Source organism: Nerophis lumbriciformis, linkage group LG03 (assembly GCF_033978685.3).
Source record: "Nerophis lumbriciformis linkage group LG03, RoL_Nlum_v2.1, whole genome shotgun sequence".
Lineage (NCBI taxonomy): Eukaryota > Metazoa > Chordata > Actinopteri > Syngnathiformes > Syngnathidae > Nerophis > Nerophis lumbriciformis.
In genome coordinates this window covers 18,071,400-18,096,509 of record NC_084550.2, presented here as the reverse complement: position 1 = coordinate 18,096,509, position 25,110 = coordinate 18,071,400, and the positions used below count along the sequence as shown (strand labels likewise).

The window sequence follows — 25,110 nt, the reverse complement described above, 5'->3', positions numbered from 1 at the left end:
AGTTAATGTTTAAAATGACTGGTTAATAGTGCTATTATAAAGTGCAATGTCAGCACAATTTTCTTTCCTGCAATTTAAAATGCACTTGTTTTAATAAATAAATACAGCGTTTGAAAAGCATACACAATCTGTGTTAATATATTAGTCTGTGGTTAAAAGGACTTGAAAGGACTCGAAACTCAAAATGCAGGACTTAGGACTTGACTTGAGACTTTCCAGTCTTGACTTTGGACTTGACTCGGGGCTTGCCTGTCTTGACTCGGGACTTGACTCGGACTTGAGGGCAAAGACTTGAGACTTACTTGTGACTTGCAAAACAATGACTTGGTCCCACCTCTGCTAATAGTACACACTAGTTTATAGTTTGTACACACAAATAGTACATACTAGTTAATAGGTTGTACACACTAATAGTACACAGTGTGTATGATAAGTGTGTACAAACTATAATATAGTGTGTACTATTAGTGTGCACAAACTATAAAATAATGTGTATTACATGTGTGTACAAAGTATAAAATAGTGTGTACTATTAGTGTGTACAATCTATAAACTAGTTTGTACTATTAGTGTATACAAAGTATAAACGAGTGTGTACTATAAGTGTGTACAAACTATAAACTAGTATATACTATTAGTGTGTACAAACTATAAAATAGTGTGTACTATAAGTGTTTAAAAACTATGATATAGTGTGTACTACACACTTTATCATAGTGTACAAACTATAAAATAGTGTGTACTATAAGTGTTTAAAAACTATGATATAGTGTGTACTACACACTTTATCATAGTTTTTAAACACTTATAGTACACACTATTTTATAGTTTGTACACAAACTATACAATAGTACACACTATATCATACAAACTATGATATAGTGTGTACTACACACTATATCCTAGTTTATACACACTAATAGTATACACTAGTTTATAGTTTGTACACACTTATAGTACACACTATTCTATAGTTTGTACACACTAATAGTACACACTATTTTATACTTTGTACACATTAATTTATAGTTTGTACACACTAATAGTGCACACTATATTATACTTTGCACACACTAATAGTACACACTATATTATACTTTCCACACACTTATAGTACACACTAATTTATAGTTCGTACATGCTGTTTCGTGCCTGCTGTTTGGATCTTAGTAGGTCAGGCCCTTAGACCTTGGTTGACTTTTCATCTTCCTCCTCTGGTCTAAGCTCCTCCCTCACTATTTCTTGCTCCGCCTCCTCTTTTCCTTGCGCCTCGCTCTCACCAGGCAAGGTCCAACCGCTGAACGTGGGGCTGATGGGGAAGTTCCTGAGGCAGCGCGCCCGCCGGATGAGCGCCATCCCGACAGGAAGGTCGTAGGAGGTGGACGAGGTCGACAAAGACCTCCATTGCAGGAGACCGCGCTCTTGTCTAGAACCTGGCGACACACAACCACAACGTCTGACCGTGTTGTAGTCCTACGGTCAACCATCAAAAACAAGCAAGTGGACACTGTCCCTCAGACCAAGGTCTTCATATCAAGGACCCGTGGACAAGAAGTCACCTGGGATGGTGTTATCAAGGCAGAAAGCCAGGAAGCCCCCAACAAACATCTCAGTGGACAGAAGGACCGTCAGGATCTGATTCAGTTCTGCCAGACCTGCAAGCACATAGAGGTTCCACGTAAAACCCATCTCCTTGACGACGGACTCACATACCTGTGTTGATGGACTTGGGGTGTGTGTCCAGGTATGCTGGCAGCGTCAGACCAAAGAACATGGAGAAGCCCAGAACAAAAAGGTTTCTGGACGAGTTGAGATCCACCAGCTGCAGGTTGGACAGACCGACAGCCGTGATCATACCTGACAAATGTGATGTATAAATACAATATATAAGTATAAGTCCTCATTTATGTGGAAAGGCTGTTCCAAGGTGAGACTCACCAAAGAGCGTGCAGAACATTCCTCCCAGGATGGGGTCTGGCAGAGACGCAAACAAGGCCGTGAACTTCCCAACGGATCCTAACAGCAACATGATGGCCGCTCCGTACTGGACCACTCGCCTGCTCCCCACCTGCACCAGGGAGTAGGTCAACATTCTAATCAAAGCTCTCTCTGTGTGCAAATCAAGCCTTTCTGCGCAGGCATAAAAGACACTCTGCGTGCTACTGTGTACATAAAAATACTATAAATACATAAAAACTACTCTCTGCGCACGCATAAAAACTACTGTGTACATAAAGAATACTATAAATGCATAAAAAAACACTCTGCACATGCATAAAAACTACTGAGTGTACATAAAAAATACTATAAATGCATAAAAATGACTACGCATACAAAAAAACTACAGTGTGTGTAGAAAAAAATACTATACATGCATAAAAAACACTCTGCACATGCATAAAAACTACTGTGTGTACATAAAGAATACTATAAATGCCTAAAAACTACTCTCTGCGCACGCATACAAACTACTGTGTGCATACAAAATACTATAAATGCATAAAAACACTCTGCGCATGCATAAAAACTACTGTGTGTACATAAAACATACTATAAATGCATAAAAACACTCTGCACATGCATAAAAACTAGTGTGTGTACATAAAAAATACTATAAATGCATAAAAAACACTTTATGCTCATGCATAAAAACTACTGTGTGTACATAAAAAATACTATAAATGCATAAAAACCACTCTGCACATGCATAAAAACTACTGTGTGTACATAAAAAAATACTATAAATGTATAAAAACCATTTGACGCTCACATAAAAACTACTGTGTACATTCAAAATACAATAAATGCATAAAAAACGCACGCATAAAAACTACTGTAAATGCATAAAAACTCTCTGTGTGCAAGCATAAAAATTACTGCGTGTATATAAAAAATACTATAATTGCATAAAAACCACTCTGCTCACGCATAAAAACTACTGTGTGCATAAAGAATACTATAAATGCCTAAAAACTACTCTCTGCGCACGCATTAAAACTACTGTGTGTACATACAAAAATACTATAAATGCATAAAAACCACTCTCTGCTCACGCATAAAAACTACTGTGTGTACATAAAAATACTTTAAATGCATAAAAAACACTCTGCGCACGCATACAAACTACTTTGTGTACATTAAAAATACTATAAATGCATAAAAACACTGCACATGCATAATAACTAGTGTGTGTACATATGAAAATACTATAAATGCATAAAAAACACTTTATGCTCATGCATAAAAACTACTCTGTGTACATAAAAAGTACTATAAATGCATAAAAACCACTCTACACATGCATAAAAACTACTGTGTACATAAAAACTACTATAAATGCATAAAAACCACTCTGCACATGCATAAAAACTACTGTGTGTACATAAAGAACACTATAAATGCCTAAAAACTACTCTCTGTGCACGCATAAAAACTACTGTGTACATAAATACTATAAATGCATAAAAATACTCTGCGCATGCTAAAAAACTACTGTATGCTTATAAAACATACTATAAATGCATAAAAAACACTCTGCACATGCATAAAAACTACTGTGTGTACATAAAGAATACTATAAATGCCTAAAAACTACTCTCTGCGCATGCATAAAAACTACTGTGTACATAAAAAATACTATAAATGCATAAAAACACTCTGCGCATGCATAAAAACTACTTTGTGTACATCAAAAAAACTACAAATGCATAAAAAACACTTTGCGCACGCATAAAAATTACTGTGTATATAAAAAAATACTATAAATGCATAAAAAACACTCTCTGCTCATGCATAAAAACTACTGTGTGTGCATAAAGAATACTATAAATGCCTAAAAACTACTCTCTGCGCACGCATAAAAACTACTGTGTGTACATAAAAAATACTATAAATGCATACAAACACTCTGCGCATGCATAAAAACTACTGTGTGTACATAAAAAATACTTTAAATGCATAAAAAACACTCTGCACACGCATACAAACTACTTTGTGTACATAAAAAATACTATAAATGCATAAAAACACTGCACATGCATAAAAACTAGTGTGTGTACATAAAAGAATACTATAAATGCATAAAAACCACTCTCTGCTCAAGCATAAAAACTACTCTGTGTACATAAAAAGTACTATTAATGCATAAAAACCACTCTACACATGCATAAAAACTACTGTGTACATAAAAACTACTATAAATGCATAAAAACCACTTGCCGCGCGCATAAAAACTACTGTGTGTACATAAGAAATACTTTAAATGCATAAAAAACACTCTGCACATGCATAAAAACTACTGTGTGTACATAAAGAATACTATAAATGCCTAAAAATTACTCTCTGCGCACGCATAAAAACTACTGTGTACATAAAAAATACTATAAATGCATAAAAATACTCTGCGCATGCTAAAAAACTACTGTATGCCCATAAAACATACTATAAATGCATAAAAACACTCTGCGCATGCATAAAAACTACTGTGTGTACATAAAAAATACTATAAATGCATAAAAACACTTGGCGCTCGCATAAAAACTACTGTGTGTACATTAAAAATACAATAAATGCATAAAAAAACATTTTCTGTGCACGCATAAAAACTACTGTGTATATAAAAAAATAATATAAATGCATAAAAACTCTCTCTGTGCAAGCATAAAAACTACTTTGTGTACATAAAAAAACTATAAATGCATAAAAAACACTCTGCACATGCATAAAAACTAGTGTGTGTACATAAAAAATACTATAAATGCATAAAAACCACTCTGCGCACGCATAAAAACTACTATGTACATAAATACTATAAATGCATAAAAAAACACTCTGCACATGCATAGAAACTACTGTGTGTACATAAAAATACTTTAAATGCATAAAAAACACTCTGCGCACGCATACAAACTACTTTGTGTACATTAAAAATACTATAAATGCATAAAAACACTGCACATGCATAAAAACTAGTGTGTGTACATATGAAAATACTATAAATGCATAAAAAACACTTTATGCTCATGCATAAAAACTACTCTGTGTACATAAAAAGTACTATAAATGCATAAAAACCACTCTACACATGCATAAAAACTACTGTGTACATAAAAACTACTATAAATGCATAAAAACCACTCTGCACATGCATAAAAACTACTGTGTGTACATAAAGAACACTATAAATGCCTAAAAACTACTCTCTGTGCACGCATAAAAACTACTGTGTACATAAATACTATAAATGCATAAAAATACTCTGCGCATGCTAAAAAACTACTGTATGCTTATAAAACATACTATAAATGCATAAAAAACACTCTGCACATGCATAAAAACTACTGTGTGTACATAAAGAATACTATAAATGCCTAAAAACTACTCTCTGCGCATGCATAAAAACTACTGTGTACATAAAAAATACTATAAATGCATAAAAACACTCTGCGCATGCATAAAAACTACTTTGTGTACATCAAAAAAACTACAAGTGCATAAAAAACACTTTGCGCACGCATAAAAATTACTGTGTATATAAAAAAATACTATAAATGCATAAAAAACACTCTCTGCTCACGCATAAAAACTACTGTGTGTGCATAAAGAATACTATAAATGCCTAAAAACTACTCTCTGCGCACGCATAAAAACTACTGTGTGTACATAAAAAATACTATAAATGCATACAAACACTCTGCGCATGCATAAAAACTACTGTGTGTACATAAAAAATACTTTAAATGCATAAAAAACACTCTGCACACGCATACAAACTACTATGTACATAAATACTATAAATGCATAAAAAAACACTCTGCACATGCATAGAAACTACTGTGTGTACATACAAAATACTATAAATGCATAAAAATGACTACGCATACATAAAAACTACAGTGTGTCTATAAAAAAATACTATAAATGCATAAAAAACACTGCACATGCATAAAAACTAGTGTGTGTACATAAAAGAATACTATAAATGCATAAAAACCACTCTCTGCTCAAGCATAAAAACTACTCTGTGTACATAAAAAGTACTATTAATGCATAAAAACCACTCTACACATGCATAAAAACTACTGTGTACATAAAAACTACTATAAATGCATAAAAACCACTTGCCGCGCGCATAAAAACTACTGTGTGTACATAAGAAATACTTTAAATGCATAAAAAACACTCTGCACATGCATAAAAACTACTGTGTGTACATAAAGAATACTATAAATGCCTAAAAATTACTCTCTGCGCACGCATAAAAACTACTGTGTACATAAAAAATACTATAAATGCATAAAAATATTCTGCGCATGCTAAAAAACTACTGTATGCCCATAAAACATACTATAAATGCATAAAAACACTCTGCGCATGCATAAAAACTACTGTGTGTACATAAAAAATACTATAAATGCATAAAAACACTTGGCGCTCGCATAAAAACTACTGTGTGTACATTAAAAATACAATAAATGCATAAAAAAACATTTTCTGTGCACGCATAAAAACTACTGTGTATATAAAAAAATAATATAAATGCATAAAAACTCTCTCTGTGCAAGCATAAAAACTACTTTGTGTACATAAAAAAACTATAAATGCATAAAAAACACTCTGCACATGCATAAAAACTAGTGTGTGTACATAAAAAATACTATAAATGCATAAAAACCACTCTGCGCACGCATAAAAACTACTATGTACATAAATACTATAAATGCATAAAAAAACACTCTGCACATGCATAGAAACTACTGTGTGTACATACAAAATACTATAAATGCATAAAAATGACTACGCATACATAAAAACTACAGTGTGTCTATAAAAAAATACTATAAATGCATAAAAAACACTGCACATGCATAAAAACTACTGTATGTACATAAAGAATACTATAAATGCCTAAAAACTACTCTCTGCGCTCGCATAAAAACTACTGTGTACATAAAAAATACTATAAATGCATAAAAACACTCTGCGCATGCTTAAAAAGTACTGTGTGTACATAAAAAAATACTATAAATGCATAAAAACCACTCTGCACATGCATAAAAACTACTGTATGTACATAAAGAATACTAAAAATGCATAAAAACTACTTTGTGTACATAAGAAATACTATAAATGCAAAAAAAAACACTCTGCACATGCATAAAAACTACTGTGTGTACATAAAGAATAGTATAAATGCATAAAAACTACTTTGTGTACATAAGAAATACTATAAATGCAAAAAAAACACTCTGCTCATGCATAAAAACTACTGTGTTTACATAAAGAATACTATAAATGCCTAAAAACTACTCTCTGCGCACGCATAAAAACTACTGTGTACATAAAAAATACTATAAATGCATAAAAACCACTAGACGCTCGCATAAAAAATAGTGTGTACATAAAAAATACTATAAACGCATAAAAACACTGTGCACGCAAAAAAACTACTGTGTACATTAAAAATACAATAAATGCATAAGAAAACACTTGACGCTCGCATAAAAACTACTATGTGTACATTAAAAATACAATAAATGCATAAAAAAACACTTTCTGAGTACGCATAAGAACTACTGTGTGTACATAAGAAATACTATAAATGCATAAAAACACTCTGCATGCATAAAAACTACTGTGTACATAAAAACTACTACAAATGCATAAAAAACACTGTGCACACATAAAAACTACAGTGTACATAAAGAATACTATAAATGCATAAAAACACAAAATAAGATATCAAGTTGTAAAAGTTGTTGTTATAATCAATTTTTGACGTAATCAGATGTCATCATAGTAAATGCTACTGTCATCATGTAATACATTTTAGTTTAAAACATGTATATTAAATCAGTGGTCCCCAACCACCGGTCCGGGGACCGGTACTGGTCCGTGACGCATTTGCTACCGGGCCGCACAGAAACATTAATTAATTTATAAACTACCGCATTTTCTCTGACTTAACTTTCGCCTGTCCCACTAAACACACCAATAATCTTGTTAATAGTTGTATATTACAAGTCCTTTGTTATAGTACATGGGACAGTGCACAATAATAGACTTATAAAATGTTTATGTGCCAGATTGGAGCCCAAGGCTAATTTATTGGCTGTTTTTATCTGCCACACGTAGAAAGCCGGTCCGTGAAAATAATGCATACATTAAACCGGTCCCTGGTGGAAAAAAGGTTGGGAAACCCTGTATTAAATGACAAAAAACATAATGCACTCATTTGGGGTTGTAGTGTCTGAAGAGTCTAATTTCCTTCAGAAGGGACAGTTTGAGAAGAAAGCGTTCAAGCGACCAATCAGAAAGGAGGGGAATTCCTGGACCGTGTATTCAATACCCACGCCAGAGGGAGGAACACCATGCGAGTGCAGAGTGGTTTTATGCATTCATAGTCTTTATATACACACAGTAGTTTTTATGCATGCGCAGAGAGTCTTTTTTTAATGCGTGTGTACAGTGTTTTTTATGCACTTGCAGAAATGGGCTATATGCGCGTGCAAAGAGTGGTCTTAATGTGCACGCAGTGTTTTTATACGAGCATCGAGAGTGTTTTTTATGCGAGCGTGGAGAATATTTTTTATGTGTTCATAGTCTTTTTTATGTACACGCAAATATTTTTTTATGTGTGCACAGAGTGTTTTTTATGCATTTATTGTATTTTTATGTACACAGTAGTTTTTATGCGTGTGCAGTGTTTTTTATGCATTCATAATATTTTTATGTACACACAGTAGTTTTTATGCGTGTGCAGTGTTTTTTTATGCATTCATAGTATTTTTATGTACACACGGTAGTTTTTTTGCGTGTGCAGAGTGTTTTTTTATGCATTTATAGTATTTTAATATACACAGAGTAGTTTTTATGCGTGTGCAGAGTGTGTTTTTTATGCATTTATAGTGTTTTGATATACACAGAGTAGTTTTTATGCGTGTGCAGAGTGTTTTATGCATTTATAGTATTTTTTATGTACACACAGTAGTGTTTATGTGTGCACAGAGTGTTTTTTATGCATTTTTAGTTTTTTTTATGTACACACAGTAGTTTTTATGTGTGCAGAGTGGTTTTTATGCATTTATGGTATTTGTTATGTATACAGTAGTTTTAGTGTGCAGAGTGTTTTTTTGCATTTATAGTATTTTTATGTTCACACAGAAGTTTTTATGTGTGTGCAGAGTGTTTTTTATGCATTTATAGTATTTTTTATGTACACACGGTATTTTTTATGCACGTGCAGAGAGTGTTTTTTTTTTAAATTTATAGTATTTATGTACACACAGTAGTTTTTATGCATGTGCAGAGTGGTTTTTATGCATTTATAGTACTTTTTATGTACACACAGTAGTTTTTAGGCTTGAGCAGAGAGTGGTTTTTATGCATTTATAGTATTTTTTATGTATACAGTAGTTTTTGTGCATGTGCAGAATGGTTTTTATGCATTTATGGTATTTGTTATGTATACAGTAGTTTTAGTGTGCAGAGAGTGTTTTTTTGCATTTATAGTATTTTTTATGTACACAGAAGTTTTTGTGTGTGTGCAGAGTGGTTTTTATGCATTTATAGTATTTTTTTAAGTATACAGTAGTTTTTATGCATGGGCAGAGTGTTTTATGCATTTATAGTATTTTTTTATGTGTACAGTAGTTTTTAATGCATGTACAGTGTTTTTATGCATTTATAGTATTTTTATGTACACAGTAGTTTTTATGATGCAGAGAGTGTTTTTATGCATTTATAATATTTTTATGTACACACAGTAGTTTTTGTGTGTGCAGAGAGTTTTTGTATATTTATAGTATTTTTTATGTACACACAGTAGTTTTTATGCGTGTGCAGAGAGTGGTTTTTATGCATTTATAGTATTTTTTATGTACACACAGTAGTTTTTATGCGTGTGCACGAGTGGTTTTTATGCATTTTTAGTTTTTATATGTACACACAGTAGTTTTTGTGTGTGCAGAGAGTTTTTGTATATTTATAGTATTTTTTATGTACACACAGTAGTTTTTATGCGTGTGCAGAGAGTTTTTGTATATTTATAGTATTTTTTATGTACACACAGTAGTTTTTATGCGTGTGCACGAGTGGTTTTTATGCATTTTTAGTTTTTATATGTACACACAGTAGTTTTTATGCGTGTGCAGAGTGTTTTATGCATTTATAGTATTTTTTTATGTATACAGTAGTTTTTATGCATGTGCAGAGTGGATTTTATGCATTTATAGTATTTTTTATGTACACACAGTAGTTTTTTTGCGTGCGCTGAGTGTTTTATGCATTTATAGTATTTTTTATGTAGACAGTAGTTTTTATGTGTGTGCAGAGTGGTTTTTATGCATTTATAGTATTTTTTAAGTATACAGTACTTTTTTTGCGTGTGCAAAGTCTTTTTTATGCATTTATAGTATTTTTTTATGTACACACAGTATTTTTTATGCACGTGCAGAGAGTGTTTTTTTTTTCATTTATAGTATTTATGTACACACAGTAGTTTTTATGCATGTGCAGAGTGGTTTTTATGCATTTATAGTACTTTTTATGTACACACACACAGTAGTTTTTATGCTTGAGCAGAGAGTGGTTTTTATGCATTTATAGTATTTTTTATATACACACACAGTAGTTTTTATGCGCGCGCAGAGTGGTTTTTATGTATTTATAGTATTTTTTTATGTACACACACTAGTTTTTATTCATGTGCAGAGTGTTTTATGCACTTACTGTATTTTTTATGTAGACAGTAGTTTTTATGCGTGCGCAGAGTGTTTTTATGCATTCATAGTATTTTTTATGTACACACACTAGTTTTTATTCATGTGCAGAGTGTTTTATGCACTTACTTTATTTTGTATGTACACAGTAGTTTTTATGCGTGCGCAGAGAGTGTTTTTATGCATTCATAGTATTTTTTTTGTGCACAGTAGTTTTTATGCATGCGCAGAGTGGTTATAAGGCATTTACAGTACTTTTTATGTACACACCGTAGTTTTTATGCGTGCGCAGAGAGTGTTTTTAAGGCAGTTATAGTATTTTTTAGGTACCAGTACACACTGTTATGATTCGTTGCAACAGCGGAGGATGAATGTCCCATAACAAGAAGATAGAGAAAAAGAAGAAGCTTATCAACTACGGTGTCGGCACGAACTACAAAGGCGGATGCGCGCAATTTCTCAGGATTTATGCAGATCCCAAATACAGATCAGCAGGTACCAGAAGGTAAGAAAAGTTGCTTTTGCATAATATTGCGAAACAAAACGCTAGATAATATGTCTTACCTTATACACATACCATAATAATACTTGTATGTTTAATGTGCCGACAATCCATCAAGCGGTGTGGCTTCATAGCTTACCAAAGTCGTACTAAAACATTTTGATAGATTTTTGAACGCCGTGTGTAATGTTCTATATTTTCAATGGAACATATAAAATGTTGGTGTTGTTTACTTGGGTCATATTGCCATCATAGTGCAGTCTACACGTATCTCTTATGTATGACTGCCATCTACTGGTCACACTTATCATTACACCATGTACCAAATAAAATTGCTTCATGGTCGGTAAGCAAATCCAGAATTATTCCGTACTTTAGGCGCACCGGGTTATAAGGCGCACTGTCGAGTTTTGAGGGGAAAAAAAGGACTTTAAGTGCGCCTTACAGTCCGGAAAATACGGTACCTTAGTTATGCCAAGAACACCAATATTTGGGCTGGAGGAGGTGGAGCCATTTCCAGTCCCGAGAAGTCCGGCGATGATGCAACACAGTCCCTCTGTGAAGATTCCTCTGCAACAAACAAAACTACATTGAACACCTGCCCAGGTAAGTCCGGTTCATTTCTTGCCTCACCTGTTGATCGCATGGACCGGAGGCGGAGTAGCCCCGGAGAGGCGAGCACAGGCGTAATAATCACCGATGGACTCTACAATGCCTGCCATGGTTGCGCTGAGCATTCCCAACACCCCCGCCAGCGTTACCACAGGCAACCCCCACTGGCCTATGAGGGGTCAAGTGACATGTTTCAGTTGGCCTGTTCCGTGTCAGGATGGCGATGTGGTTTGTCTCACAGGGGTAAGGAACTCTGAACCAGGGAGATGAAGTCATGATGTCACCGCGCGCGTCGGTCCTGGCCTTGTATCCGTAACGTTTTGGGTCCGAGGGTAGGAGGTTGGTGAGGGTGAAGATGTAACAAAGCAGCCAGACCAGCATGATGGCGAGTATGATCTGGACACAAACGGACACCTTCAGACAGGACAAACTCTATGCCTGACTAGACACTGGCTGTGAGTTTTTTTTACCGGAAACATTTTGAAGATGTAGACTTTGGTGAACCGCAGTCCTTTCTTCTTGCTATAGACCGGCACAGGGAGTGAAGTTGCCCGCAAGTACTGAGCAAACAGTACAATGAGGAGAATACACCTGGAAAGCCAAGAAAACAAGGTAAGGTATATTCACGTTACGTCTGTATTTATGATAATCAAAGAAAGGGAGGTCTGGGTCACACAGTGCTGAGAAGCCCCAGTGGGAACCGGCCCGGTCTCCTGCCGTGGTAAACACAGACAGGCCGATGAGCGACACGGTCGGCGTGATCGTGAGCGGCCCGATGTATTCCAGCAGTATCCCTGGCAGTCCCAGTAGACCAATCAGGAGCTCCACCGTGCTTGACACTATGATGGCGCCCTGAATCTGCAAGACAATTATTAAGAATGATGTCACGGTTGGGTCGCATGTTTATGCGTGGGTCGTTCTCCCAGGATGCAGACGGAAACTCCGGAGGCAATATACAGGTAAGGATAAGTATTAATTCCTCATAAATCAGTCAATGTACCAAGTTAGGTTGTACGGTATACCGGTATTTGTATAGTACCGTGATACTAATTAATCATTTTCAGTACTACACCGCCTCTAAAAAGTACCGGTCCCGCAAACCGAGTGTGGCGAAAAACGGAAATAAGTAGCTATCTGATTAGTGCCCGGCAGCAGGTGCGTCCCGGACATTAATCAGAGGTAGGTGAACCTAGTCAGCACCCATGGTAACCAAAACACACAAACTCATGGGTGCTGAAAACAGAACTGAGAGAGTCAAAACTAAACAAAACATGATCCGGGCAACGGATCATGACAAATGATACTGTACGTAGCTGCTCACAAGCAAAACTAACCGTCACTAACGGGCAAACTAGCAAAATAACTTAAATAGAGCTAATTGAGTAGTTTTTCGTTTTTTTCCTTTACTTGTTTACCATCCTCGCTCAGTAATTTTAATGCACTGCCAATGTAGCGTGTAGTTACAGCGCTGTACACTAGGCGGCAGTGTGCATCGTAACTGTGCAGCAGCTCTGTTCGACCAGAGAAGAAGAAGGCACCATAAAATAGGAACGGGGGAAAATAGGGTTGCACAGTAAAGTTTGTCAACTTGTCAAAGGAGTTACTACATTTTCAGAGCCGGGTGTTCGTGTTCATCCAAACACGAGACGACAACAATGGTGGCGTCGCGCTTAGACTTGGAGCGGCTGAGAGGCAGGGTTTGGCGGGAACGGCCCCACCTTTGTGAACTTGAACTGGTTTGTTCCTCGACAGCACCCAGTGATGCGTGCATCACCCAGTTAGGGCCGACTGCTTCTTTCACCTAAAAAATAAATGGCCGCCTTAACCCTTCCTCACCTACTGTGCTGCTGAAACCATCACCCACGCCTTCATAGACTCCATTAGTGCCCGCCTCCTCACTCACACCCGCTCCAGCCACTACATCACCCCTGTTCTCAACCTTCACTGACTTCCATTTCAACATGGCATATAGTTTAAAATTCTTCTACTCTCTTTCAAAGCACTACACGATCTACCTCACAGACCTTCTCCACCGGCACTCCCCAACCCGTCTTCTACGCTCCTTTGATGCCAACCTCTAGTCCCCGCCCTCAATGGCCAACCTCACATCCCCACTTTTATTGGCCAACCTCCCGTCCCCGCACCCATTGGCCAACCTCCAGTCCTCGTCCTCAATGGCCAACCCCCCGCCCCCGCCTTCAATGACTAACTGCTTGTCCCAGCCCTCAATGGCCAACCTAGGGACGGCGTGGCGCAGTGGAAGAGTGGCCGTGCGCAACCCAAGGGTCCCTGGTTCAATCCCCACCTAATACCAACCTCGTCATGTCCGTTGTGTCCTGAGCAAGACACTTCACCCTTGCTCCTGATGGGTGCTGGTTAGCGCCTTGCATGGCAGCTCCCTCCATCAGTGTGTGAATGTGTGTGTGAATGGGTAAATGTGGAAGTAGTGTCAAAGCGCTTTGAGTACCTTGAAGGTAGAAAAGCGCTATACAAGTACAACCCATTTATCATTATTTATTTAACCTCCCATCACCGCCCCCATTGGCCAACCTCCAGTCGTCGCCTTCAATGGCCAACCTTTCGTCCTCGCTCTCAATGGCCAACTTCCCGTCCCCACCTTTAATGGCCATCCTCCCGTCCCCGTCCCCATTGGCAAACCTCCAGTCCTCGCCTTCAATGGCCAACCTTTCGTCCTCGCTCTCAATGGCCAAAACCCCCGTCCCCGCCCTCAATGACCAACTGCTTGTCCCAGCCTTCAATGGCCAATCGCCCATCCCCACCTTTAATGGCCAACCTCCCATCCCCGCCCCCATTGGCCAACCTCCAGTCCTCGCCTTCAATGGCCGACCTTTCGTCCTCGCTCTCAATGGCCAACGCCCCGTCCCCGCCCTCAATGGCCAACTTCCCGTCCCCACCTTTAATGGCCAACTTCCCATCCCCGCCCCCATTGGCCAACCTGTCGTCCTCGCTCTCAATGGCCAAACCCCCGTCCCCGCCCTCAATGACCAACTGCTTGTCCCAGCCCTCAATAGCAACCTCCCGTCCCCACCTTTAATGGCCAACCTCCCATCCAGGCCCCCATTGGCCAACCTCCAGTCCTCGCGTTAAATGGCCAACCTTTCGTCCTCGCTCTCAGTGACCAACCCCCCGTCCCCGCCCTCAATGACCAATTGCTTGTCCCAGCCCTCAATGGCCAACCTCCCGTCCCCACCTTTAATGGCCAACTTCCCAACCCCGCCCCCATTGGCCAACCTCCAGTCGTTGTCGTCAATGGCCAACCTTTCGTCCTCGCTCTCAATGGCCAACCCACCGTCCCCGCCCTCAATGACCAACTGCTTGTCCCAGCCCTCAATGGCCAACCTCACGTCCCCACCTTTAATGGCCAACCTCCCGTCCCCACCTTTAATGGCCAACCTCCCGTACCCACCTTTAATGGCCAACCTCCCGTCCCCGCCCCTATTGGCCAACCTCCAGTCCTCGCCTTCAATGGCCAACCTTTCGTCCTCGCTCTCAATGGCCAACCTCCCATCACCGCCCCCATTGGCCAACCTCCAGTCGTCGCCTTCAATGGCCAACCTTTCGTCCTCGCTCTCAATGACCAACCCTCCGTCCCCGCCCTCAATGACCAACTGCTTGTCCCAGCCCTCAATGGTCAATCTCCCGTCCCCACCTTTAATGGCCAACCTCCCATCCCCGCCCCCACTGGCCAACCTCTAGTCCTCGCCTTCAATGGCCAACCTTTCGTCCTCGCTCTCAGTGACCAATCCCCCGTCCCCGCCCTCAATGACCAATTGCTTGTCCCAGCCCTCAATGGCCAACCTCCCGTCACCACCTTTAATGGCCAACTTCCCATCCCCGCCCCCACTGGCCAACCTCTAGTCCTCGCCTTCAATGGCCAACCTTTCGTCCTCGCTCTCAGTGACCAACCCCCGTCCCCGCCCTCAATGACCAATTGCTTGTCCCAGCCCTCAATGGCCAACCTCCCGTCCCCACCTTTAATGGCCAACCTCCCATCCCTGCCCCTATTGGCCAACCTCCAGTCCTCGCCTTCAATGGCCAACCTTTCGTCCTCGCTCTCAATGGCCAACCTCCCATCACCGCCCCCATTGGCCAACCTCCAGTCGTCGCCTTCAATGGCCAACCTTTCGTCCTCGCTCTCAATGACCAACCCTCCGTCCCCGCCCTCAATGACCAACTGCTTGTCCCAGCCCTCAATGGCCAATCTCACGTCCCCACCTTTAATGGCCAACCTCCCATCCCCGCCCCCACTGGCCAACCTCTAGTCCTCGCCTTCAATGGCCAACCTTTCGTCCTTGCTCTCAGTGACCAACCCCCCGTCCCCGCCCTCAATGACCAATTGCTTGTCCCAGCCCTCAATGGCCAACCTCCCGTCCCCACCTTTAATGGCCAACCTCCCATCCCCGCCCCCACTGGCCAACCTCTAGTCCTCGCCTTCAATGGCCAACCTTTCGTCCTCGCTCTCAATGACCACCCCCCCGTCCCCGCCCTCAATGACCAATTGCTTGTCCCAGCCCTCAATGGCCAAACTCCCGTCCCCACCTTTAATGGCCAACTTCCCAACCCCGCCCCCATTGGCCAACCTCCAGTCGTCGTCGTCAATGGCCAACCTTTCGTCCTCGCTCTCAATGGCCAACCCACCGCCCCCTCCCTCATACACATACAAACATACATACCGTATTTTTCGGAGTATAAGTCGCACCGGAGTATAAGTCGCACCTGCCGAAAATGCATAATAAAGAAGGAAAAAAACATATAAAAGTTGCACTGGAGCCCGGCCAAACTATGAAAAAAACTGCGACTTATAGTCCGAAAAATACGGTACATACATACAGTTTATATATACAAACCCTGTTTCCATATGAGTTGGGAAATTGTGTTAGATGTAAATATAAACGGAATACAATGATTTGCAAATCCTTTTCAACCCATATTCAATTGAATGCACTACAAAGACAACATATTTGATGTTCAAACTCATAAACTTTATTTTTTTTTTGCAAATAATAATTAACTTAGAATTTCATGGCTGCAACACGTGCCAAAGTAGTTGGGAAAGGGCATGTTCACCACTGTGTTACATGGCCTTTCCTTTTAACACTCAGTAAACGTTTGGGAACTGAGGAGAAACATTTTTGAAGCTTCTCAGGTGGAATTCTTTCCCATTCTTGCTTGATGTACAGCTTAAGTTGTTCAACAGTCCGGGGGTCTCCGTTGTGGTATTTTAGGCTTCATAATGCGCCACACATTTTGAATGGGAGACAGGTTTGGACTACAGGCAGGCCAGTCTAGTACCCGCACTCTTTTACTATGAAGCCACGTTGATGTAACACGTGGCTTGGCATTGTCTTGCTGAAATAAGCAGGGTCGTCCATGGTAACGTTGCTTGGATGGCAACTTATGTTGCTCCAAAACCTGTATGTACCTTTCAGCCTTAATGGCGCCTTCACAGATGTGTAAGTTACCCATGTCTTGGGCACTAATACACCCCCATACCATCACAGATGCTGGCTTTTCAACTTTGCGCCTATAACAATCCGGATGGTTCTTTTCCTTTTTGGTCCGGAGGACACGACGTCCACAGTTTCCAAAAACAATTTGAAATGTGGAGTCGTCAGGCCACAGAACACTTTTCCACTTTGTATCAGTCCATCTTAGATGAGTTCAGGGCCCAGCGAAGCCGACTGCGTTTCTGGGTGTTGTTGATAAACGGTTTTCGCCTTGCATAGGAGAGTTTTAACTTGCACTTACAGATGTAGCGACCACCTGTAGTTACTGACAGTGGGTTTCTGAAGTGTTCCTGAGCCCATGTGGTGATATCCTTTACACACTGGTGTCGCTTGTTGATGCAGTACAGCCTGAGGGATCGAAGGTCACGGGCTTAGCTGCTCGTGCATTGATTTCTCCAGATTCTTTGAACCCTTTGATGATATTACGGACCGTAGATGGTGAAATTCCTAAATTCCTTGCAATAGCTGGTTGAGAAAGGTTTTTCTTAAACTGTTCAACAATTTGCTCATGCATTTGTTGCCAAAGTGGTGACCCTCGCTCCATCCTTGTTTGTGAATGACTGAGCATTTCATGGAATCTACTTTTATACCCAATCATGGCACCCACCCATTCCCAATTTGCCCGTTCACCTGTGGGATGTTCCAAATAAGTGTTTGATGAGCATTCCTCAACTTTATCAGTATTTATTTCCACTTTTCCCAACTTCTTTGTCACGTGTTGTTGGCATCAAATTCTAAAGTTAATGATTATTTGCAAAAAAAAAAAAAATGTTTATCAGTTTGAACATCAAATATGTTGTCTTTGTAGCATATTCAACTGAATATGGGTTGAAAATGATTTGCAAATCATTGTATTCCGTTTATATTTACATCTAACACAATTTTCCAACTCATATGGAAACAGGGTTTGTATATGTGTATATATATATATATATATATATATATATATATATATATATATATATATATATATATATATATAAATAAAATTTACTTTCCTTCGTGTGGTTAGTTTTACAGTGACTTCATTGTGGAGAATATCAACAAAACACGTCAAGTTATTTTTTCATTTCTAATTCAAAAGACCGTTTCTATATTTAGCAAACTAAATTGCAACATTCAGGGAGGGCAGAATAAAGTGTAGCCTGTGTTAACTTGTACAAAAAGCAGCAATATATGAAAAATATATGCATCATTACTGTTTTATTGTACATACCTGTACTGAGTGCCAAAGAAAATCAATAAAAAAAACACACACCGCCATTTATAGTGGCTATCTGGGGGGAAATCCGGTACTAGATACTATAAATATTACTTCACACCTTCTGGTTGTAGTGGTTGGCGTCAGTTGGTTGTTTTTATGTCAACAATAAAACAGAACATGAGGTGCAAACTCGTCAAGGTAATTACTCACCTCTCTGATACGAGGTTGCCAAATGTGGGAGGTGTCCAGTGGAAGACTGCCGTTCCCGTAAATCTCCTCTGAAAACACACACAAACAGTTGGTGAAGTCCTCCTAAAGCCTGGTTGATATTTGTTCGGAAGCCGACAGAACAAATGAATGAAACCGGTCTCACCATCACTTGGACAACTCCAGCGGTCCAAACCGAGAATGGCCTGTGCGGGAACCAGGAAGGCCAAAGCCGACGCTTGGAACAACGGCAATCTTCACCAAGAACAACAAACATTCGGGAATATTTCTGGTGGACTCTATCAAACGTTTTGTCGAGTCCGGAATTTGCTGAGTGGACTGTCAGACGTTGATGTGTTCAAAAGAAATGACGCATCACCTGACTCCGACTGTGGTCTGGATCAGGGTGGTGACTCCGACGGTGGTGAAAATGGTTCCAATCAGTTGACTGATAGTGTTCTGGTCTTCGCCCACGCACATGGCCTCGGCCAGGAGAAACGGCACAGCCACGGTGCCGCTGAAACACGTCAGGTAGTGCTGGCGACACGGGAAATATGATGACATCATGGGACTGAACTGACGGTCCAGTCTAGAAGGACTGATCCAGTTTAGTTCAAGAGGTACCTGCAGTCCCAGGAGAATACACAAGTACCAGGGTGGGACGTCCTCGATGGTGTAAATCATGTCCGTGGACGTATTTGGCGCTTTATTCGCGTTGAGGCTCCGCCCTCCTGGAAGGTGATCCTGAACCTGATTGGACACAAACCTCCAAACTGAATGATGTTATTCTTCTAGTGCATTTTGAGCTGCTACGCAGGGGGGTCCAAACTTTTTGAATTGGGGGCCGCAATGGGCTAAAAAAATTTGGTCAAAACTGTGTTTTTTCGCTATTATGGTTTGTAATTTGTTTTACACCATGACTATGGTAGGTTGTTTGCATTCAGGGTATAATTAAAGGTTCTTAATGTGAATTACTTACGTTGTCCACTAGATGGCGACTAAACGTCAGAATCAAACTATCAAAATGTACACAATCTTCCTGTGGGTAAGATTTGGACACCCCTGTGCTACGGCCACAGAATCTTGACTGTCACGTTTAACAATCAACTAAGTGTCCCATTGACTGAGAAAGACCGAACAATGAACATGTAATTTTATTTATTTTTTTGTACCATGACTAGGGAAGGTTGTTTGCATTCAGAGCATAATTAAAGGTCATTGATGTGAATTACTCATATTGCCCACTAGATGGCGACTCAACGTCAAAATGATCAAACTATCAAAATGTACGCAATCTCCCTGTGGGTAAGATTCCTCATTAACTCCTGATGTCTCGTGGGCAAATTGAAGACGTCGGCGGCGGGACTTGATTTGGACACCCCTGTGCTACGGTCACAGAATCTTGACTGTCACGTTTAACAATCCACTAAGTGTCCCAGTGACCGAGAAAGCCCGAACCATGAACATGTAATTCAAAAATGTTTTTGCACCATGACTAGGGAAGGTTGTTTGCATTCAGAGCATAATTAAAGGTTATTGATGTGAATTACTCACGTTGTCCACTTGATGGCGACTAAACGTCAAAATTATCAAACTATCAAAATGTACGCAATCTCCTTGTGGGTAAGATTCCTTATTAACTCCTGACGTTTCATGGCCAAATTCAAGATGTCGGCGGCGGGCCGTGATAGACACCCCTGTGCTACGGCCACAAAATCATGACTGTCACGTTTAACAACCAACTAAGTGTCCCAGTGACCGAGAAAGACCGAACCATGAACATGTAATTGTATTGTATTTTTTTTTTTTGCACCATGACTAGGGAAGGTTGTTTGCATTCAGAACATAACTAAAGGTTATTGATGTGAATTACTCGCGTTGTCCACTGGATGGCAACTAAACGTCAAAATGATCAAACTATCAAAATATACGCAATCTCCCTGTGGGTAAGATTTGGACACCCCTGTGCTAAAGCCACGGAATCTTAACTGTCACGTTTAACAATCAACTAAGTGTCCCATTGACCAAGAAAGACCAAACAATGAACATGTAATTTAAAACATTTTTTGCACCATGACTAGGGAAGGTTGTTTGCATTCAGAGCATAATTAAAGGTTATTGATGTGAACTACTTGCGTTGTCCACTCTATGGGGACTAAAGTCAAAATGATCAAACTCAAATTGTACGCAATCTCCCTGTGGGTAAGATTCTTTATTAACTCATGATGTCTCGTGGCCCAAATGGAAGACGTCGGCAGCGGGCCGTGATTTGGACACCCCTGTGCTACGGCCACAGAATCTTGACTGTCGCGTTTAACAACCAACTAATTGTCCCAGTGACCGAGAAAGACTGAACCATGAACATGTAATTAAAAAAAAAAAGTTTTTCTCTATGACTAGGGAAGGTTGTTTGCATTGAGAACATAACTAAAGGTTATTGATGTGAATTACTCGCGTTGTCCACTAGATGGCAACTAAACGTCAAAATGATCAAACTATCAAAATGTACACAATCTCCCTGTAGGTAAGATTTGGACACCCCTGTGCTACGGCCACAGAATCTTGACTGTCACGTTTAACAATCAACTAAGTGTCCCATTGACCGAGAAAGACCAAAACATGAACATATAATTTTTTATAATTTTTTTACACCATGACTAGGGACAGTTGTTTGCATTCAGAACATAACTAAAGGTTATTGATGTGAATTACTCGCGTTGTCCACTAGATGGCAACTAAACGTCAAAATGATCAAACTATCAAAATGTACACAATCTCCCTGTGGGTAAGATTTGGACACCCCTGTGCTACGGCCACATAATCTTGACTGTCACGTTTAACAATCAACTAAGTGTCCCATTGATCGAGAAAGACCAAACAATGAATATGTAATTATTTTTTTTTTGCACCATGACTAGGGAAGGTTGTTTGCAGTCAGAACATAACTAAAGGTTATTGATGTGAATTACTCGCGTTGTCCACTAAATGGCAACTAAACGTCAAAATGATCAAACTATCAAAATGTACACAATCTCCCTGTGGGTAAGATTTGGACACCACTGTGCTACGGCCACAGAATCTTGACTGTCACGTTTAACAATCAACTAAGTGTCCCATTGACCGAGAAAGACCGAACAATGAACATGTAATATTTTTTTTTTGCACCATGACTAAGGAAGGTTGTTTGCATTCAGAACTTAACTAAAGGTTATTGATGTGAATTACTCGCGTTGTCCACTAGATGGCGACTAAACGTCAGAATGATCAAACTATCAAAATATATGCAATCTTCCTGTGGGTAAGATTTGGACACCCCTGTGCTACGGCCACAGAATCTTGACTGTCACGTTTAACAATCAACTAAGTGTCCCATTGACCGAGAAAGACTTAACAATGAACATGTAATATTTTTTTTTGCACCATGACTAAGGAAGGTTGTTTGCATTCAGAACTTAACTAAAGGTTATTGATGTGAATTACTCGCGTTGTCCACTAGATGGCGACTAAACGTCAGAATGATCAAACTATCAAAATATACGCAATCTTCCTGTGGGTAAGATTTGGACACCCCTGTGCTACGGCCACAGAATCTTGACTGTCACGTTTAACAATCATTCAACCAACCGAGAAAGACCGAACCATGAACATTGCATAATCCTGAGGCATGAATGAATGAATCTATGAAATCTTTGAAATATCAATGAAATTTTTAATTGAGTCAAAGAATATTTGTGAATATGAATGATTGACTTACCTTCGAGTCATCTTCTGTTTCCCTGGCAGCCATATGCGAAGCAGCGACGTGGAGAAGGCGATGGCGGTGGCTCTTCCAGTCCGATGGTTAATCTTTGTGGACTTTCACCTGAAACAAACTTTCTCATCAATTAGTCTGTGCTGAGGTGTGTCCACTGATCAATGATTACACTAAACAAAGGCTGTAAATACATTAATTTTTTTAAAAGGTCGGGCGCACGATAGCCGAGGGCAAGGACAAGTTGTCCTCGGCTTCCGGCACATGGCAACCGTAGGCCGTGACCGCCATACCACATGCTAAAGTAGTTCCCGGCAGGTGACTCAAGGGGGCGGAGCCTCAAGGCGCGATCCATTGATCCGCATCTGTCTTCGGAAAAGTAATGTACTTTAATTAGGACTGATAGTCGGTCAATGGCAGCACAGGAGGTCAGCGGCCCTTCAAAGAGGCGGAGCTTGTTATTGTCGATGTTTGCACAACAAAGTGATAACTCACCTTTTTCTTAAAGATCCTTCCTTCTTCGGAGATATCTCGATCCAAACTCTTTGTGTCATGTTTCATTATTGCGCAAAACATTACGGACTGGCCAATCAGAGGCAAGACAAGGCGGGTCATCGAAACTAGTAAGCAAAATCATAACAGTCACACACTTATGTCACATGATGACGAGGGAGTCGGAGATAGAGGGACGCTTCAAGCTGGGGACTCAAAAAAAACATTTTTAAATGGCAGAGGGATTCTCTCTCGCAGATTAGATGCTGTTTTTTCTAACGTAGGTAGAGAAAATGAGTAACATCATAGGGGTGAGACAAAGAAAAGGCAAACTAAAATAAATACATACAGTGGGGTGCGGGGACCCCTAGATGTAGTTGTAGGGTGTCCCCAGCTAAATGACAGATAGTTAATAGTAATGGACCCTTATTGGCTCTCAGTTACATTAACATTGATATTATACATGTGGGCCCATAGATAAAAACGCCCTTAAATGGGGGTCTGTAGCTTAAAGCTACCTAACTGTGTGGGGGGGTGGGGGGGGCGTGGCCTGCGGACCTGCAGCGAAGCGGGGTGTGCCAGGACTGGTTTCGAGATCAGTGACAGGTGCGTAGATGACACAGCTGTGAGTGTTTGTCTGATCACCTGTCGCTCTGTTAAAGGCAGCAGTCGGGAAGGAGAGGGGAGAGTTGTTGTTGATGGTGGAGAGAAAGGACCAGCACGAGCGTGAGCGAGAAAGACTGTAACATGGCTGAAAAGCACAAAAAGGACAATTTATTGAAAAATAAAACATTGTTCAAAACCCTGAACGCAGCTGTCATGTCCGTGGTTGGTGGTCCGAAGAACCCGGAGGAGCAAGACCTCCGCAGTAACTTAACTACATTTTCAAGTAGCTTAGCTACTTTTTTAATGAGTAGCTTAATCTGTAGTTTAGGTACTATTAAGTAGCTTACATCAACGCTACAAGCTACAAAAAGAGAACATGGACTGTGAATCCAGGACCCCCAAAAATATGGAGAAAAGACAATGACCTGGGTGAATGACAACATCCATACATACGGAGAAAATCCATGGATTAGTTGGTGTTCGTATGATGAGTCACAATTGGCTAAGGTTAGGGCGAAACATTACGTACTAGCCAATCAGAGGCAAGATAAGGCAGACAGTCACACACTTATGCCACATGATGATGAGGGAGTCAGAGATAGAGGGACGCTTCAAGCTGAGGACTCAAAAAAACCACACATATTTATCTCCCGCAGATTAGATTTTTTCCTTTAGTGATGAAAATGACGTCCAGGAAACCCACGATAATGTGTGTCCTTGTCCATATTTAGACAAATGTATTTAGAGAAAACAATGCCTAAAACCAACAGACAGGCACATGACGATAAGGGAGTCGGAGACAGAGGGACGCTTCAAGCTGACCACTCAAAAAAAGGAATAAAATACTTTAAAATGTCAGAGGGATTCTCTCCCGCAGATTATATTTTTCCTTTAGTGACAAAGACAACGTGCAGGAACAAAACAAAACAAACAACAAAACCTTCATTGTTAGTCGTTTACTCTGTAAACCATAATCATAATTGTTCTCTGTGGAACACACATTAAGGTGAGTTGAGCTCGTGAAAGGTTTTACTGCACATAATCATTATCAACTGTTCCTAAACAACATACAAGTCAAGATATAGATAAATGCTTTTTCTTTACTGTAGGTAGAGAAAATGACTAACATTATATGGGTGAGCCAAAGAAAAGGCAAACTTAAATACATATAGTGGTGTGCGGGGACCCCTAGAGATAGTTAATAGTAATAAAGTTAAAGTACCACTGACAGTCACACACACACACACTAGGTGTGGTGAAATTACCCTCTGCAGTTGATCCGTCCCCTTGTTCCACCCCCTGGGAGGTGAGGGGAGCAGTGAGCAGCAGTGGCCACGCTCGGGAATCATTTTGGTGATTTAGCCCCCAATTCCAACCCTTGATGCTGAGGGCCAAGCAGGGAGGTAATGGGTCCCATTTTTTATTGTCTTTGGTATGACTCGGCCGGGGTTTGAACTCACGACCTACCGATCCCAGGGCCATACTTGCCA

The 25,110-nt window shown here is 40.0% G+C and overlaps 1 protein-coding gene across 1 annotated transcript; it reads right to left on the bottom strand.

The window, feature by feature from the left end:
* Positions 1–776: 776 nt before the first annotated feature.
* On the bottom strand, positions 777–23,119 carry slc23a1 (solute carrier family 23 member 1). The gene is made up of 14 exons (XM_061928362.1): positions 22,526–23,119; positions 19,396–19,521; positions 19,151–19,308; positions 18,938–19,026; positions 18,775–18,842; positions 12,509–12,690; positions 12,303–12,423; positions 12,072–12,228; positions 11,854–12,001; positions 11,685–11,790; positions 1,939–2,068; positions 1,714–1,857; positions 1,560–1,655; positions 777–1,433 (listed from the first exon to the last, which is right to left on the bottom strand). Exons 1-14 carry the CDS (start codon positions 22,556–22,558, stop codon positions 1,183–1,185), a joined length of 1,809 nt encoding a protein of 602 aa, XP_061784346.1. The 5' UTR covers positions 22,559–23,119; the 3' UTR covers positions 777–1,182.
* Positions 23,120–25,110: the final 1,991 nt, after the last annotated feature.

Excerpts from the sequence above, each read along its gene's own strand:
- slc23a1 (XM_061928362.1), bottom strand. The coding sequence starts at position 22,558 with ATGGCTGCCAGGGAAACAGAAGATGACTCGAAG. Across the intron at positions 11,791-11,853 it reads CCGGTCCATGCGATCAACAG|AGGAATCTTCACAGAGGGAC; the intron begins GTGAGGCAAGAA and ends TGTTTGTTGCAG. Across the intron at positions 1,434-1,559 it reads CCTTGATAACACCATCCCAG|GTTCTAGACAAGAGCGCGGT; the intron begins GTGACTTCTTGT and ends GTGTGTCGCCAG.